Source organism: Ictalurus punctatus, chromosome 8, assembly GCF_001660625.3.
Source record: "Ictalurus punctatus breed USDA103 chromosome 8, Coco_2.0, whole genome shotgun sequence".
Taxonomy (NCBI): domain Eukaryota; kingdom Metazoa; phylum Chordata; class Actinopteri; order Siluriformes; family Ictaluridae; genus Ictalurus; species Ictalurus punctatus.
The window spans coordinates 12,306,403-12,326,402 of NC_030423.2; the positions used below are offsets into that span (position 1 = coordinate 12,306,403).

Sequence of the window (20,000 nt, forward strand, 5' to 3'; positions counted from 1 at the left end):
ATGCTCTATATTGTTGCGGCTTTTTTTTTTCTAAATTTGTTTTTTTTGTGGGTGAAAACTACTTGAATTGCCTACGTTTCAATTGCATGTGGGTAAAGTTTAGCATTGGTGCATAATTATAACCACTACATAACTATATAACTTATGTTATGAGCAGCTCTGGAAAAGTCCTCGTGTATTATGAACTTAAAACATCATTGTAATGCGTCGAAACCGTATTGGGCAGCTCTTACATAGTTCATCTACTCTTAGCTAGAAGAAGCATGGATAAACCAAATGTGGCAAACTGCAACTGATGTGACTCCAGTAACCAGCAAGAGAAACAGAGTGTGAAGAGGAACTAGTGAAAAGTAGCGGAGACTAGGCAATAGTTTAGGTGCGGCCCCGAAGCTAAAATGTTATAAGTGCATCCTTTGCAGCTGCACGCGGTAGCTGGTTTTAGAAATGTAGCTCATTTGTGGTTAACACTTGATTTAGAAGCATACGAAATCGAACATGCTCGTACATACGAACCCATGTCCTTGAAACACTGCATTCGTTTGGTCCCATGACATACAATAAATAAATGAAATCAGTTTGTATTCTGGAAATGTAAAATGTATACAGTGTAAATGCAGCGTTATTATGCTGGAGTTTATCGGTAAAAACAGCAGTAAAAATACGTTGCACACGTGTAAATGTAGTCCCCCCCCTCCCCCTCCCCCTCCCCCTTGCCTCTCCCTTGCCTCTCCCTCTCTCTCTCTCTCTCACGGACAGACAGAGGACAGTGCTGGCACAGGTGCAGCAGCTGAAAGGTACCTTGATCTTCTCGCTCTCCTTTCGCGCTGACTGACCGTTCTCCAGCACTCTCACTTGATACTTATTCACTTCGTAGTCTGCTTTGTGCCGCAACCAATCCTCATAACCCTACACACACACACAGAGAGAGAGAGAGAGAGAGAGAGAGAGAGAGAGAGAGAGAGAGAGAGAGAGAGAGAAAAACAGAGAAATCATGATAATACTGATGAGTATTTGTGCATACACAAAGCAGTAAGTGGGAAGACTGCAGTGAGCTATATTTTGACTATATTTGGGCTGCTTAATTAAATCAGGGCAATAACAATAAGAGGGAAAACGGTCCACTGTATGCACTCTCGGCCCAAGTTAGAGCCTGGTGTCTCTGTAGTTCTGGCAGGAAGTCCAAAGTCTACTGTGCATCTCCCCAGAAGAGCTCAAAGCAGTGCAGTGAAAAAACGTTCCTACTGAAACTGCAGTTATTAAGCCGTGACTGATGCCGTGTTCAAACCGGAGGCGGAGATTTTATGACCGTTCCAAATGGTTATTTGTGAGTGGCTAACAGAACACACGTACAGCAGAATGCTGTTTTGGGCAGTAAATGTGATAGAGTGACGTTCATAAAAAAAAAAATAATAATAAAAAAAAAATTGGAAAAAAAGGTCAGCGAAGTCATCTTTCAGAGTCCTGCATATTTTAAATGTGTTGTACAAAACAGCAGCAATGGTTTAACGAACTAAAACGAACCTCAAACTGTAAATAACAGCTGTAGCCCTAAGTCCGTTTTGACTATTTAAGCAAAAGTGCCAGGGTTTTCTTCAAGAATAAAAAGGTGCTCAGCTTTCTGGCAGGAGAGCTGGTGCTTGAGGCAGATAAATAACACCCGTGCAATCCACACAAGCAATGGAGAGCGTAGCCGCGCTTGTTGTGGCTTATTTTGGTGCATCTATACCAGACATGCAAATAAACGCTTGTTTGTTTAGCCGACCAGCTGCTATAGAATTAGTGGGATTATAGAACCAATGGGGATCGTGCATTATTCCCATTTCTGTTTGAAACCTTCGGACCAGCTGGCTACACCATGAGCAAAGGGATATCGACGTGACAGCCAATGAAGTACTGCAGGTCTGCTGCGGAAGTTGAAAAGAAGTATAGATCTGCTTTTATATCTTAAGCACCTGACCAATCATAACCGTATGTGCTGGTTGAAAATCCCATCCCACCTATGCTCTTACAATAAACTCCACTCTTCTGGGAAGGCTTTTGAGTAGATTTTGGAGCATGGCCGTTGGGGATTTGCCACGGGTTTCAGCCACAGGTAGGGCACTGATGTTGGGCGATGAGGCCTGGTGCACAGTCGGCTTTCAAAATTCTAACCGAGGTGTTCGGTGGGGGTTGAGGTCAGGGCTCTGTGCAAGCCACTCAAGTTCTTCCACATCAACCTTAGCAAACCGTGCTTCATGGAGCTTGCTTTGTGCACAGGGGTACGGTCATACTAGAACAGGTTTGGGCCTCGCATTCAATACATTCTATACATTTGCTTGTTTCCAACTCTGTAGCAACCATCTGGAGGAGACACACATATGGCTGTGATGGTCAGGTCAAACTTTTGACCAAATATCGTACGTCATTTTTTCTGAGTACTAGCATGTTATTTTAATCAATCAGTTTCAATGGAACTGGTATAAACATTATAAATACGGCAAGATGATCGTTGAGGATAGACGGTGTCAAATAATTCAATGACAAATTCTGACATCTGGAATCCAACTAAAATACACGAGCATTTACACGTCGGTTTATTCGTACAGCTCATGCAGCAACTGTTTCTGGCACATTTAACCACACGCCACTGGATTGAAAAAAACTCATCCATGGATTTTGGGTCAAGAGAGTCACTCCCTTTTCAGATCATTTGTATCAGAAATAAAAACCAGCTGGACGGTAAACCGCCACAAACTAGCAGTGACATGAGGGCTTGTACCCTGACCGTATGAACACGAGGTTTGGAAAGACAACCACGGGATATTCAGTGGAGAGTACAATGAGAGTACAATGAAGGCAAATGAAAAGAAAGAAAGAAAAATAAATCCGCTGCCCTTTCACAACCCTCTTGTGTTGAATATTTGATCAATGTTGCTGGAGTAGAACAGATTTGCTGCACAGCTCTAGTTGCAGGAACCACTACAGTTCTTGATGAAGAAAGAGTAGGGTGCTTTTCTAAAGACCAGGGAGTTGTGGTGCTGAATTTTTAGTCACTGCTAAAAAACAAACTTCACAGAAAGAAAAAAAAAAAAGAAAAACCAACCTTCTTATAACTTTAAGGACTGCATGGATCTTAAGGATCCGCTTGATTCATGTTTGTGAAGAACGTGTGCTGGGAAGTAACCAATTGAATCCTCAAAAATCTAAATCAAGGTACAAATCAAAGAAACAGAAATAATCTGTCAAACAGCAGTAAGGGCTCGACATCGGGTCCAGAAAAATTCTGATTCTGAACGCGTACTCGGATTCGATGCTGGTTAAAGAAGTGCGAGTATGAAAGGGAGAGAATGCAGTTCGAGAGTGAGAGAGAGAGGTAGATAGAGATGATATCGTCCTCACCTGTTTGATAGCGGTCACCGTTATCACAAAAAACAGCGGTAAGCCACTCGTCACAGGGCTGGTTGGGGTGTCCACAATGACCTACATAAAAGACATGTAAAGATGCAGTGCTGTGCTGTTAAGAGCATACTCATATCTCACAAAACCAAACACTATAAAAAGCAGTACAGGATGTATTATTAATTCACTCTGCAACGCAGGAATGACAATTTCATATCGTCAACATTCATCAAACTTTCAGCACTGTTTATAATAACAACTGTTTATAATCACAAGAGCATATTTCTTTCAGTTGTTTTACTTTTACAGGAATGCTCGTATTGAATGAAATTAACAAACAGGTTTGGTATTCACTTCAGAATCATCATCATCATACTGCATACCAAAACCCCCACCTACGTGCTGCAGGGGTTGACAATTCATACATTTATAAGCAAAACCTAAGCAAAACGGATTAGGGTAAATAGTAGCAAATAACGCAATGCAGGAATGTACGGTGAGCTAGTTTGCCGATACAGACGGACAGAAACATACGAGTATAAGAACTGTGCAGCGTGTCTGCCGGCTTCACAAAAAGTCAGCAAGTCGTTGACCAATCGTTCGAATAGAATACTTAATACACGGTCCTTGTATTGCATGTAAAACATATTATTCAAGTGTCTTTACTTCCTCTAGATATCTTTAACCACAGCAGCGCTGGAGAGCACACACGTTACAGGTTGAAACTTTCACAGTATAATAACATGGTCTGAAAAAATATCACAGGTTTCACGCATTTGAACAGAATTCATTGCACATTTAAAAACATACATCCTGGTGGTGAAAATCTTTGTACAAAAAGGTCTCATGGGTGAATGCGTGCGTGTGTGTGTGTATGTATGTATGTGTGTGTGTATATATATATATATATATATATATATATATATATATATATATATACACACACACACACACACACACACACACATACACATATATATATATATATATATATATATATATATATATATATATATATATATATATATATATATATATATATATATATATATATATATATATATATATATATACACATATATATAAACAAATAAATAAATAAATATACACACATACACACACAATGGAAATACCCTTTTGTACCTCACAGGACTAGCTGCATTTGGATTTCATCTGGATTTAGTTTCGACTCCACGCCCCTTCTTCCTAAATGATTTCTGGAACTTTGCTTTATCCACTCGACAAAGGGGTTTATTGTTGGCTGCCCTCACAGCGGTGAGAAAAAAAAAAAAAAAGTTCGTTAATCACTGGAATCCTCGTCACACGATGGGCAGGCGGAAGAGGGCCGTGTTTTTACTGGACGATTTATCTACGGAACGCTCAATCTAAGACTTTTGTTATTCTGTCAATGTTTCTCTCGTCTTTATAAACTTCTGGATGTTTTCTAGTTCTTTTACAATTTTTTTTTTAATGTCTATATCCTTGGAGTCTACCCTGGGTTGGATTTTGGTTTCTCTTTGTTCTGTACTGTTGTTCTGCGTCGAAATGAAAACTCAATAAAACAAATGGAAAAACGGATCAAATCCATTCAAATTCTTCTCGTCTTATTCATCAAGTGACTTTTCGATAAATAAATAAATACTGACAAGTAGGCCTGGCACGATGACTACTTTTGTTGGACGGTATGTTGTCCCAGAAATAATAGGGTAAACATTGTCATTTTAAGACCATTTTATATCACTGATATTAGGATCATATAATAGCAGAATAACGCAAGTACTCCAACGAACTTTGAATTCTTAAAGAGTATTCAGACACTGGAACTGGAAATGTCCCCCCCCCCAAAAAAAAAATTGTCATCTTCTGACAAAAATATCCTTTACATTTACTCAATATTTCATCATTAATATTCATAAAATCTGAAAATCATTCATTTTAGTAAATTTTACTGTGATTAAAATGGTAGTGAATATTAATGCACAGCAGTTTAATTGGTGAGAAAATTAAACCACATATTCACACATTTTATACACATCAACTTTTTGCACATTCTAACAATACAATACAAGTGTTCGAACAATACTAACTGATGTGCATTCGCGTCATTTTGTGCAGAAGCGAGTTTTGTGTGTGTAAATGTCTGATTAATCTCATATGTGTAATAGCCTGGACATGAAGGGTCCCAGGCACTGGAGTTAATGATTTATCCACCACAAATATCATGTCTCCTACCAGCTTTATTCCACCTCCATCATCTCAACACACACATACACAGGCTACCTACAAGATGGAAAACTAAATTTGTATTCACAGACCACGTGTACGTATGCTTAGCTACAAGCTGTGTTACACGCAGAGGGTACACTAGGTGTGAAAGCGATGTGTGTAAGTGGATGAGAAATGCTGTCACCATGGAATGAGAGCATGGAGCGGTTGGTCACACTTTTCACACACACGGAGACCTGCTTCAAGTTAAACAAGCCTGAACAAATACCAATTTGTCTATCGACACTCTCACCCACATTCATTTTGTTAAAAACAGTTAAAGGCTGACTGATTTGCCAATACAGAAAACACCTGCGAAATCTCTCTCTCTCTCACACAGTCTCTCACGCAGTTTGGGGGCTCCTGAGGAACCCGTTTTGGCAAGCAGAGGCAAACACAAACATGCTCAAAGCAGCTTCCAGATTCTGCTAAGGAACTAGTGTTGAGAGAGAGAGAGAGAGAGAGAGAGAGAGAGAGAGAGAGAGAGAGAGAGAGACAAAATAGAGGGTGATATGAAGATCTGGAATTTCCGTATACGGATACGAGAAGCCTTCTCTTTCTCTCTCCCTCTCACTGGCTCACTTAACATAAATGGATCTTGTAGTGCTGAGAAGCGTTTTAGTCTTTTCAATTTTTTTGTCCTTTATAAAAAATAAATAAATAAATTTTTTTAAAAAAAAAAGCTAACAATCTTCCTACAAGAAACACACACACACTCACTAATACCCGGCAAGTGGAAAGGCCAAGTTTCGCCTAGTCATGGTTCAAACATGAGTGCCGGGGTCGCTATACTGCTTTCCGCAGACATTGGAGAACAACCATCAAACACTGCATAAATCGTACCTGCGAGGATGCAGAGAGTAGATATCGATCTACACAAACTCTCACTTTCTCTGATAAACATCTATGCTCCCAACATTGGCACAGAACGTATTTGGTTTCTTGATCTTTTGAATAAAGCCATGTCAGACATTCCCCAAGAAAGAATGATCATTTTAGCTGGAGGTTTCAGCTGCACTCAGAGTGAGACCCACAGTGAGCCTCATCCTCTCTCAGCAGAAGCTCTCAGAACTGGAGTACAAAACCACACTAAGCTGTTAAGATGTGTGGAGGGAAATCTCTACCTACAGACAGGCCGACAATATACCTGCTTCAAATCCACTCCTGAAAAGATCCTCACAGCAAGCCCTGATAGGTTTTATATACTCAAAAGTCCAACAGCGGAAGATTCTTTAACAGTTATATTCATCGCACTCCACTCTCTGCCCACCATTATGTCTCGCACCTCACCGTCATTACCACACTGAGCACTTTCTGTCCGCATCACCGCCACTTTAACAATAGCCTATCACTAGATCACCCCTTTATTCATGCTTTTCCACTATTTTATGAGTATTTGAGTGAGAGGAAGTCTCGGTACACATCAGTAAGCCAGTGGTGGGACATTGGTAAAAGTTCAGATTCAGATCTTCTGCCTTTCTGCCTTCTGATCATCAGCTTTCTTGAAAAAGAAATAGTCAAACTGAGCAGCTCAATAAGCATGAAGAAGAAACAAGAACAAAAGATAAACAGGGAGAAGAACAAAATTCTTCCGAAAAAACCTGTACAAAAGAGAGAGATCAAGGTGCCATGGTGTGAGCCAGGTTTACATGGTACAATAAAATGCACTCAGCAACATCTTTCTTCTTTAGACTGGAGGAAAGAAAACACAAAAGAAGTCGATCAACCACGTGAAACTACCCAGCGGACAAGAAACTACTGACAATCTCACAAGCACTATCTTCCTCTGAGGAACTGAACAACGGCCCAGCCATGTGATCCTGAAGCCACTGAGGAACTTCTAAATGGACCAAAGCAGCTGAGCGAGTGCGAGAGAAATTAACTTGGTCTGCACTTACATAGCGCTTTTTTAACCTTAGTGGTTCTACAAAAGCATTTTACACCGTTTCTGATTCAAACACACAAACACCAATGGTAGCAGAGCTGCCATGCAAGGCGCTAACTTGCCATCGGGAGCAACTTGGGGTTCAGTGTCTTGCCCAATGACACTTTGGCATGTGGAGTCATGTGGGCTGGGAATCGAACCGCCAACCCTACGATTAGAGGACAACCCGCTCTACCACCTGAGCCACAACCGCAACTTGAGGAATTACTCTCATTCAAAGAACTCGGTACAGCCGCTCAACAACTGTCAAACGGAAAGTCACTGGGGCTGGATAGACTGTCCTCAGAGTTTTATAAAACATTCTTTTCTTTGATCGGCCCAGATCTGCAGTTCATCATATTCAAATCTACAGAATCCAAAGTCTTACCCCTCAGCTTTAGAAGAGCTGGAATCACTACTCAAAAAAGGAGACCTTGGTAGCGTAAAGAACTGGTGTCCTGTGACTGTGCAGAAGTGTTCGACAAGACTGCAGCCTGTCCTGCCTGCTGTATACCCTCTCCACCAAGCACCTGTGATAAAACCTGCAAGGTTTTTCCACTACTAAGTCCTGACCTATCTGACGTATCTACAATTAAGCTCATGGCATATGCCGACATGTGACATGTGACACGATATGTGACAGTAATAATACAACCCCAATTCTAAAAAAGTTGGGAGAGTATGGAAAATTCTAATAAAAACAAAGAGGAGTGATTTGTAAATGTAGTTTGACTTGTATTTAAAGAAAAAAAAACGTATACAGACAAATTATTTGATGTTTCACCTAATCAACTGAATAGTTTTTTTTAAAGATTGATGCATGCAACACGTTCCAAAAAAGTTGGGATGGGGCAATTTATTACTAATAGCATAGTTTATAAGGAGCCACCAAAAAAAGACCTAGTCCTTCGAGAGCAAGGATGGGTCGAGGCTCGCCAATCTGCCAAATGATGAGTCAGTGAATAAGCCAACACATTGAGAACAACATTTCCCATAGACAAATCAGAAGGATTTTGGGTAGTTCATCTTCTACAGTGCACAATATAATTAAAACATTCAAGGAATTCGCGCAAATATCGGTGCGTAAAGGGCAAGGCCGAAAACCACTTCGAACGCGCTCCGATCCCTCAGATGTCACTGTCAAACAACATCATGAGTCTGTAATGGATATCCTGACATGGCCTCGGGAATACTTTGGTAAACCTTTGTCGTTGAACACCATTCACTGCTGCATCCACTTATGCAAGTTAAGGCTTTACTATGCAAAGCTGAAGCCACACACCAGAAGCGCCACCAACTTCTCTGGGCTCAGTCTCATCTGAGGATGGCAGTAGCACAGTGGAATCTTGTCCAGTGGTCCCACGAGTCAACATTTCAAATAGATTTGGACAAAACAGCCGTCAAGGAGAATACACCTCACCTCCCACAGCAGTGTTCATGGAACAAAGAGGGACTGAGGATACTTGGGATCTACTTTGGCACAGATAGATACATGCAGAAGAACTGGGATGGATTGAATAAATTGATAAAATGCTGGAAAAACTAAATATATGGCGATGGATTCAACCGCAGGGTCCTAGTGGTAAACAACTTGGCTGCTTCAGTGCTGTGGCACTGTCTGACAGTACTGGATCCACCCCCCAAAATATTGCATCAACTTCAGAAGCACTTTATGGACTTTGTCTGGAGTGGTCACCGTTAGCTACCATCTGGTGCATACCAGTGTGTGAGGTCGGGCAGAGCCTGATCCATCTCCTGTCCAAGGTGAAGCCCCTGAGGCTACAAACCACTCAGAAACTGCTGTACTGTCCATGCGCTGTGCTGTGAGTTAGTTTCGGGCTTGGAGTACTGAAGTTTGCAGGCAGAATGGAACTCAACAGGCAGATGTTTTTAATGTCCAACAATGCCACAAAAACTGCACCCATCAACCACTTTCATGGAACAGTTTTTAAAGTCTGGGCTCAGCTTAGAGTGCAGAGGAAAGAGCATTATGGACTGAATGAAACAGTTTTCTAGAACACCTGGCTCCCTGAACAAACGGTGTCCAAAAGCGATATTACTGCTTCTAATTCAGTAGGAGTGGCCAAGGCGGGAGGTCTCATTGACCAGGATAAGAGAGAGTGGGTACAAGTACACCAACTGACCAGAGAGATTGGAGGCAGGTCAGAGAGGATTGTGGGAAATGTAAGAACTTTGAAGGCTTTGTTCTCCAATCCCCTACTGACCTACATAAACAACTACAGACCCGGAGACCCTGAGCAAATGTCCTTTCCAGAGTTGTACACAACTCCAAGCAAAGCTCCAGATGACTGCACAGGTCAGCTTCTCTCACACAGAGGACATAAAAACGTCCCCTTCTCAACGGCAATAAAGGATTAATTGTACAAAATTTTTAAAAGATTAACTTTCAAGACAGCTTCAAAGGCCCCAGACAGACACAAAGTGGAGAACACACCCACCCATTCTTCCGCCTCAGTCCCCAACATGGAGGGTACTGTACAAGAGTCCCCTACCAAAGCGATCTAGAGAACAGTGGAGAGTTCTTCACTCCGCAATGCAGACCTCTGCAGGTTCTGTGGACTACCAGACACTGTGTTCCACTGCTTCGGTGTCTGCCACAGACCGGTTCCTCTCTTCAACACACTAGACAGAACAATCAACAACCGCGGTTCACCTTTTTCCAAAACAATGTTTATTTTAGGCTGTAAATATTCTCGCTCATGATCAATTTTCCAGTTAGACAGGCAAAAGTAGCCACATGGAAGTCTCATCGACTAAAAACAGGAAGAAGAGGCATAAACTTCGTGAACTTAAAAGCCCTAATAGAGTCACGGATCAAACAAGAACACAGAGTTCCATATAATGAATGGCAATGTGAAAATGTGTGAAAGGAAATGGTGTACAAACAAGGGTTTATTTTCAGTAATGGACGATGATTAGATTAATAAATAATTACCCATCCTGAGCTTTTATGCAGAAGAGAAAACATGTACACAGTAAAGCGCACAGAAAAGCCAAAAGTCTCTCTCTCTGACGTAGTGAGGCAGCTCCTATTGCTCGGAGGGTCCCCATCTGCTCGAGATGTGCTAACAGCTGCTCAGTGACACTGCTGTCAGAAGCATTCGCTACGAGAGAGACCAGACAAGAGAAGAGGAAAAGCTTAACGGGTCAGGTGCGAATGGCTCCGGAAGGTGTCTACTTCACACTTCCGAGCAAAGGGAGAATAGAATTGTTAAGCAAAAAATAAAAATAATAACAATAATAAAATGCTGCCCGGTACAGCCGCTGGTCCGATGTACTGTACACTGCATTTGTGACAAAGCCACAGGTGACTCATTTCCAATAGAAGTATTCAACTAATTTTCTGTGGAAGTGAGTGACACCCTTTGTCAAGTATGAACGTTGTCCGCATGATGCCTGAAGGATTTCAACGTCCATCTTCATTAAACTAATTCAGAAGCATCAGACACAAGCATTAATCAATTCATGCATTCATTAATTTATTCATTCATTTGGAATAACTGCTTTTTCCCCTGGTAAGGGTGGCAGAGGATCTGGGATCTCAGATCGTGGCAAGGCAACATATGCGTGCACACATTCACATCTGGGGCATATTTAAAGCAGTCAATCCACCAACAAGCATGTTTTTGGGAGGAAACTGGAGAACCCGGAGTGAACCTGCTCAGACATGGAGAGAACATGTGAAACTCCACACAATAACCTGAGATCAGGTTCAATTTAACACTTTAAGGGGGCTTTCACATTGGCAGTTTAGTCTGAAAGAAACTAGAGCACGGTTTGCATGAAAAATCTGTAACGTATAAGCCGTCATGCCGTACCGAACCCGAGACTATACTGGTTCTACAGTAGGATCACGATACTAAAGCTTCAAAATACCGCCGATGCCTCTGTATTTCTTAAACGGTATGGTATTGTCAATACCATAGTACTGTAAGTAATGTTATATGTGCAGCGGTTAATACTATTTTCACTAAAACGACACCACTGCTTTTGCACAATACAATAAGATGAGTGACACTTCATTCAACCTAAATTCTTTACCTTAATCTTTAAAGATGTCCTGTTTGCTAACAAGTAAGCTAATGTTACACTAACCACGCTATCTATCTATATAGACACACATATACAAATATATACACACAAACATTAAATTTTTATATTTTATTTATATATATATATATATATATATATATATATATATATATATATATATATATATATATATATATATATATATATATATATATATATATATATATACATACATACATACATACATACACACACACACACACAGTGAGAATCAATCACAACAAGTTTAACCATTTTAAAAACCACCTAATACTTATTATTACTGAATGAATTTAAGACCATTTGCATTTATGACATCCTAAATATAGAAAGCTTATCCTGCCATCTTTCATAAAAGAATAGAGTGGACATTTTCATTCTAACACCCCCATGGCTCATGGAAGTCTTGACGGTTGCTGGCCGTTGTTGCAGCACACTTTCACAACACCTTGTCCTAACAGCATGTGTAGTGAGGAGCAACAATAACGACAACAGCAGGTGCTGACACGCTCAACATTGGAGCATATGGGAAGCAGCACCACTGTGGCGCTCACCATGTAATATAGGCTTCCTTTTCCAGATTCCGGGAAACTTGTTGAAATCTTTTTCCATGGACACTGACCATACCCTATATGCAGGTTAGGTTTTAAAACAACCGGAGCATACATTTAGGAACAAAATAAAAAATAAAAAAAAAGTCACACAGTGCCTGTAGGATGTCGTATGTTTCAACTTCAAGATAAAATAATACTTTTGACAGATGTGAGGACACCACGTTATCATCCGTTTTTAAACTTCGGTACAACTCAAACGCTCCACCTTACAGCACCACCCTGTAATCTTCCTCGCTCTGCCCTCTGTGGGTTCTGAGTAAACACAGTCTAAAACAGGGATGTCCAGTCTTATCCGGAAAGGGCCGGTGTGGGTGCAGGTTTTCATTCCAACCAAGCAGAAGCCACACCCGAGTCTACTGAAAGCCAAGATCAACTGATTAAACAGGTGGAATCAGGTGTGGCTCCTGCTGGATTGGAATTAAAACCTGCACCCACACCCACCCTTTGCGGATTAGATTGGACACCCCTGGTCTAAAAAGTCAGCGGTCTCGACAACGCCACAGTCGTGAGCCATGGGAACAAAACTGGCCGTGCTCTCTTGGTAAGAAAGGACGGTTGGTGTTACTCTCTCCGCTGTCAATCACAGCAAAACACTAGCCAACAGTGTGTCCCCGTGAGCTCGTGTATGCAGAAGAGGGTAGATAGCGCTTTCCTCTGAGTGTGTTACAATGCCTTGTGATGAAGTCTTCCAGCAAGTGCTGTGCATCTTTGTCTACAGAACCACCACCACAAGCACCGAACAGAAGGACGCTGCAGGTGTACACGCTGGCACGGACCTGAACTGTTTTATACTGCATCGCAACATACCTGACGATAATGGCCAGACTTCACGCTACTGTACTACAGTGCTGATCACGTGTCTAAATCCTCCACTTAATGATGTGTATAAACTTGGCACATGTGACAATAATAAAGGTGACCGTGTTTTAGCCTAAAGGCTAAGAAACATGGTTAAGCACTTTCATTATGCTGAATAAACACAGTGTATATACACCAGTGTTGGACAGAAGACATAAGTCTAAGGACAGGTGTACATTCATGCTCCCGTTCTAATACATTACTGTTTTTTAAAATTAAATAATATGTAAATATTAATATATATATATTAGAGCTGCAACAACTAATAGATAATTACCGATTATGAAAATCGTTATTGACGAATCTCATTATCGATTAGTTGGTCTGTGCGGCCCGGGGCACATTTACTCACTGCGTTACTTCTGTTCCGAAAACACGCTTCGGAGAGTAAATACTACAAGTTGTGTCCCAAATGACATACTATACACTTACACTATGTACTGTGTACTCTACCATCTTGTGTATCAATTTTAGAAAGGTAATATCGTCTCAAATGGCACACCAGAGGTGTTTTTTTTTTTTAACTAACCGTAAGTATAAGCCGCTTCCTAGTCGACGGCGCATGACCTTATATGCACGTAACGTGACGCCACTAGCTTTTGCAGATACCAAGAGACACCAAGTCAGTACGTTTAGATGGACAACAATAATCCGATATTAACCCGATTAAGACGACACTCTGATTAAGAAACTAGCATGTAAACAGCGATTTCTGATTACCTTAATCTGTCTAAAGTCATACGCGAAGTAAACACAAGCCGAATTAAGACACGTGTTTTGACATGTATTTCGGCTACTATATAGTAGGTAAGTACGCGGTTTCAGACTCAGCCCACGGCTTCAAGCGGTCGTCTATTTGCGCGTATAGCATGACAAATAATAAACTGCACTTGAAGCTTTCGTGAAATTAAAAATTAAACACCCAAAACTGTATACGGTACCATAACGAACACCAACTGTATGTCGATACGTGAAATTCTGGAGGGAACGTCGGACGGCGTGACGCGGTGACATAATGACGTGTGCCGTTAATCGATCTATGTTCTATAACATAGAATGGGAACATGAAAGGAATATTCTAAAAGCAACTTATGTAAATACCTTAATCAGAAGATCATCTTATTCAGAATAAGGTCAATAATAAGATTACTGCTGTCCATGTAAACGTAGTTAATGACTTTCTTCAGTTAACATTTTGTCAACGTGACCTTATATTAAAAATTAATGCATAAAAAATATTGTAGAAAATAAACGTATTAGTTTATATAATACACACACACACACACACACACGTATTTATGCCTTATTTATATGGATGCACAAAAAGTACGATATTAAACTACAGTCCTAAATTAATAATATATATTCCAACACTCCAAATAACAGATAAAACTAGAGACGTCCAAAATGAATCAAAAAACACTTAACACAACAAAATTTGGCAGTGATGGTTTTTATTTCGCCTCTAGAGGCCACCCTAGTATTGTATAATGACAACGGACCCTTCTCAGCTGCTCCCGCAACGGACGCAAACGGGAATCGTTGTGGATTTTTGCCGAAAACCAGTCATGTTCGATTCTTTACATAATAATTACACATCAACGCGGCATTGTGTATTCCCGCCATAAATGAAGCAGTGCACTGTTATGAAAAAATGCAGCCTGTTATGTTAGACTGTTATGACTGCTGATGCGCAAACACATTTTTAGGAAGAGAAGTCACTGCCTTTTCACCCCACATACATCCTGTTCCTTTCTGTGCTTCCTGTAGACTTGGGAGTTTTGCAACTCGTATCGAGAGCGGTCACTCGAGGTATGAGGACACAGTGACCTCCAGAGTCACAAACTACAGCGTAATCACAAGCAGCCGGCGCGCTCCGTTTAAGGACGCTTTGAAAACGACTACACCGGTTTCAATTTTTTCACTTCACTGTTTTAGCAAGCACTTGTTAGAAAAAAAGCCAGTATCAAAGACAATAAAATAGCAGACCGCACTGGCAAATGATATAAATAAAGGAACCTGTGCTGTAGTGTTAGCAGTGTGATTCACTCTTTATCCTCGTAAAGAGAAATAACTGTTGGATAGAGTAATTGCAGAAATAAAATAACCGTTGTAGAAATAAAATACTGTAGTAAAAAACAGTCATTAAAGCTATATTTGGGAAATATTTCACAAAAATGGGGAGCGTTAATACTTTAAAGCGCACCTATTAATGTTTTTGAAACGTGCCTAATTTTGTTTAGATGTCTCATACAATAGATTTACATGCATCCAAGGTCAAGAAACACTTTAACGTGCAGCATTACCCCCCCCACGAGTGTCACAAACGACTCGTTAAACGATCCGTTCTAAAGGATTCATTCTAAACTCCTCCTTTCAGATAGCATACTCTGCTCTGATTGGTCAGACGTCCCAGTCTGTTGTGATTGGTCTACTGCTGTCAGCACACAGCTGATGAAGACCAGAGGTGGACTTTTAGTTACAAACCTACGTAGGTTAGTACAGGAAGTAAGTCTGGATGACTCGTTTCAGCTGTTCAGAATCGGTTCCTTCTTTTGGGAGTCAATAACTCAGTTTGTCAGGTGCTTTGATTTTTTAAACTTTACAGACTTTTTCCATTCACAAACAGCTCTACAAGACACTACATGAAAGGTAATGTCTAAAAAAAAACCATAATAAGTGCACTTTAATGGCCTCCATCATCGTCAACAGCCCACTAGTAGGCCAAGGACCAACTGCAATGTAGACACCACCACTTTGAGTTGTCTATCCGTTATTTTCTGATATGGAGACATTTTGTTGCTGTTATCTCTTACGTACACACAGCACTAGCGTGTGCTTTCACATACGCGGTGTTTAGTCAGTTTGAACTCAAACTCTGGTGTGTTTACAGTGCAGTTCATTTGGGCAAGTGTGAGTACAGACACAGTAACTGGGTAAGTACCAAAAACTTAGAGAACTCCTGCACAAAAAGATATGGTTAACCTTAGCGGTTCTACAAAGCGTTTTACACTGTGTCTCATTCACCCATTCTCACACACCAATGGTAGAAGAGCTGACATGCAAGGCGCTAGCTTGCCATGGGGAGCAACTTGGGGATCTTGCCCAAGGACACTTCGGCATGTGGAGTCATGTGGGCCAGGAATCGAACCGCCAACCCTACGATTAGCGGACAACCAGCTCTACCACCTGAGCCACAGCCGCCCAACGCAGGATAAAGAACAGAACATGGGTCAGCTGAATAGATGTAGTTATTTAATCATGTATAAGGTACTGTCTTCATGTTCTCCGTGCTTGGTTGAGTTCTGTGATTTCTACAAGCACTTGCCAAAGGTTTGTTTACCTTTTTTCAATCACCAGTGAATGAATGAATCTGGTGAACTAACGAATTAATAGAAGCTCCCAGGCTTACAATGCTGCAGTAATAAAAAAGTAAAAGTTGGTAAAGCGAACATTTAATAACCTAGTCCATGCATCAGTAAGTGAATTATTTTTATTACTAATTACAGACGGGTGATAAAAGGAAAACCCAACATAAAAGTGTGCTAATAAGGTCATGGGCTATATCACGAGCCTCAAGAACTGCTTCAATGCTCCAAGCACAGATTCGACAAGTCTCTGGAACCGCACCGAGGGAATGAACCCCATTCTTGCTAAATTTATGAATACTATATCCATTACATATTCAAAATATTAGTAATATGTTCATATGAATTAATGCTGCATTAGTTACACTACATGATAGAGGTGCAATGAGGCACTGGATGTCTCAGGATGCAAATGTGTGACGATGTACATCGTGAAAATGTGAGACTTTTTTTTAAATAAATGTATAAAAATTTTATTATTTATTCTAAAATATTTATTTTGACAATATGGTGTAGAACATTCCTTTACAATATTGAACCTCTGTTTATAGCTATTTCTGATTAATTTAATTTTATACAGTCACAAATGCACACTGTTTTGCAATGAGTCAGTAAAAAAGACTATTTAAAAAAATAAATAAATAATTAATTATTTATTTGCTTTTTTTTTTTTTTTTTTTTTTTTTTTTTTTTTAATATTCAGATCTTGTTCAAAATATTCTGAGAATCAAACCGAATCAAATCATGAGGCTGTGAATGGAATCGAATCGTGACCGGAGTCACTACACCGCAGTTCCATAATGCAACCCTGCATGCTCTAGATTTGAGCAGGACACACGACGTTATAGGAGGCAATCTCTCGTGCATACATACCACAGTGGCGATCACATACGACTGGAAATTAGGCAAACTATCAAGTACCGTACAATAATTTCCATAAACGACCTACGTCTCGTTATTTTACTGAGATGTTGCTCATTTTCGCTGGTTTCTTCTTAGATTCCTTTTTCACGTTTACAGCAAAACAAAACGCTGCTGGCCTATCCTGGTTTTCCTTTAGGAACTCGCTATGCAGGCAAATAATTCTACCTGAATATGGCGGGCCGATGATGCCAATGTGAGATATATTTATATGCGTAATTAAATAATTAAAACGTGAAATAATTAGTTTCATGTATAATCAAGTCACTAAAATGTTAAATAAAAATTTCAAACAAAATATACAGTCAGCTCCATAAATATTTGGACATCGATAAAGTTATGATTTTAGCCGTCTACCACAGTATACTGGAGATTATAAAATTAAACAATGAATATTAAGTGTAGATTTTCAGCTTTAATTTGAGGGTATTTACATCAAAAACAGGTGAATGGTGTAGGAATTACAGCACTCATATGCTCCGCCCCCTTTTTTAAAGGACCAATATACGTAGATGTAAATCCTTTGAAGTCAAGGACCTCCTGAAGTTTGGAACCTCACAGACATCACCAGATGCTGGGTTTCTTCCCCGGTGATGCTCTGCCAGGCCTTTACTGCAGCTGTCTCCGGTTCCTGTTTGTCCTTGGCGCGTTTCGCTTTCAGCAAGTGAAATCCATGCTCAACTGGATTCAGGTCAGGTGACTGACTCGGCCATTGTAGAACATACCACTTCTTTGCCTTAAGAAAGTTCTGGTTTGCTTTTGAAGTATGCTACGGCTCACTGTCCATCTGTGCAGCACCGTATGATGAGTTTTGAAGCCTTTGGCTGAATCGGAGAAGATAACGGAGCCCTGTACTCTTCAGGATTCATGTGCTGCTTTGGTCATTCTCAATAAATACTAGCGATCCAGTTCCACTGGCATCCATAAATGCCCATACCATAAGATGGTGGTATGTTTCAGTTCATGAGCATCCATATTCCTCTCTTTTCATCCTCATCATCGTCTCATCGATCCATAGGCTGTTGTTCGAGAGCTGTACAGATTTTTTTGGAAACTCTAACCTGGCCTACCTGTTTTTGAGGCTTACCGTTGATTTCCATCTTGTTGTGAACCCTCTGTATGTACTGTATTCTGCTGAAGCCTTCTCTTGCTTGTTGACTGACACAGATACGCCTACCTCCTGGAGGGAGTACTTCATCTGGCCAACTGTTGTGAAAGTGTTCTTTGCCAGCAAAAGAATTCTTCCGACACCAACCACAGTTGCTTTCTGTGGTGTTCCAGGACTTACGGTGGTCCTGAGCTCACCAGTGCATTCTATCTTTTTAAGAATGCACCAAATAGTCCGTTTTGGCCATGCCTAATATCTCTAATGAGTTTGTTCTGGTGTTGTTTTGGACTTCATATTGAGATGTAAGGGCAAAAGAAGTCCAATTGCAAGCGCCGCACTTGAAATCAACTCTACACCTTTTGTCTGCTTATTTCCATGTGAAATAACGAGGGAATAACAAGCGCCTAACCGTGGAACAGCAGAGCTGCCGACTGTCCTATTACTTTTGGTCCCTTAAAGACGGGGAGGGGGGGGTTACCGCATATCTTTATTTTCTATTTTTAAAGTGCTGCAATTCTTACAGCATTCGCCCGATTTGGATATTAATACCATCAAATCGAAGCTGAACGTCTGCACTCTGAGCTCAACTCTTTCTTTCTTTTTTTTTTTTTTTTTTTTTTTTTTTCACATTCTGGTTAGCTGCAGCTATACACAAGCAGCATAAATGTCCTGTTACATAAACACTGCACCAAATCCAGTCCATTAAACCTGAGGTGGAATTCTGGAGCACAACGCATTCGTTCTAACCGAGAGAAAAATGCTAAGACATGCAGTAATCTCCAACAGGTGTAAGCACTCAGTATCCTCTACAACAGCTGGCAAACTGAACATTGTCCTTTCCTCTCTACGATCGCACACGCACGCGCATATTTATGCGGGATACTCCAGTAAGATGTGACGAAGCGTTCTCGGTAAAGACCAAGCTCTCCCCACCTTCCTCCTCCTCCTCATCCTCCCCTCTCCCTCCCTCCTTCCTATTCCCATCAGGACTGAGCAAAGGCATGCAGCTCTATTTATAGCCTAGCTCTGCTTTTTTTATCTGCCAGTGCCTATTTGTGGCTCTAGAGAACTACTGAGGGCTTCCTGGCCGCTGACGTCAGCAGGGCTGTGCTGCAGAGGCGTAGATTCAGAGAGATAGAAGGGGGAAAAGGAAGAAAAAAAAAAAAAAGAATAAAGAAGGTAAAACTGGAGTGCTAGAGAGCTTTGGGGATACAGCAGAGAGGACAGAGATGATAGGAGGTACAGTGGGATTAGGAGAAGGAGTCAGAGAGAAAAAGGAGGTGAAAAAGAAAGAGACACATGCGCTTTGTGGTCCCATGTCGCATCTTCGTGGAGCTTCAGAAGGACAGTGCGGCCCTGTTTCTGTGCCCGTGATGCAGTTGTGGTCTCTGAGTGACAGGAGTGTTGTGTGTGTGTGTGTGTGTGTGTGTGTGTGCGCGTGTGAGATTCCCTCACAGCACTCTAATCGCGGG

General features: G+C 40.9%; 1 protein-coding gene across 9 annotated transcripts in view; it reads right to left on the minus strand.

Moving 5' to 3' along the window:
- The window catches only part of atp11c (ATPase phospholipid transporting 11C), a 78,796-nt gene that overhangs the window by 32,532 nt on the left and 26,264 nt on the right, over window positions 1-20,000 (minus strand). For all 9 annotated transcript variants that reach the window (XR_001813382.1, XM_017474176.1, XM_017474175.1 and 6 more), the window contains exons 4-5: window positions 3,379-3,459; window positions 799-906 (exon numbers count right to left, since the gene is read on the minus strand). Coding sequence is in view for 8 of the 9 variants with exons in the window: in XM_017474176.1 (XP_017329665.1) it covers window positions 799-906; window positions 3,379-3,459 (189 nt within the window). In the remaining variant the exon portion in view is untranslated. The remainder of the gene's footprint in view (window positions 1-798; window positions 907-3,378; window positions 3,460-20,000) is intronic.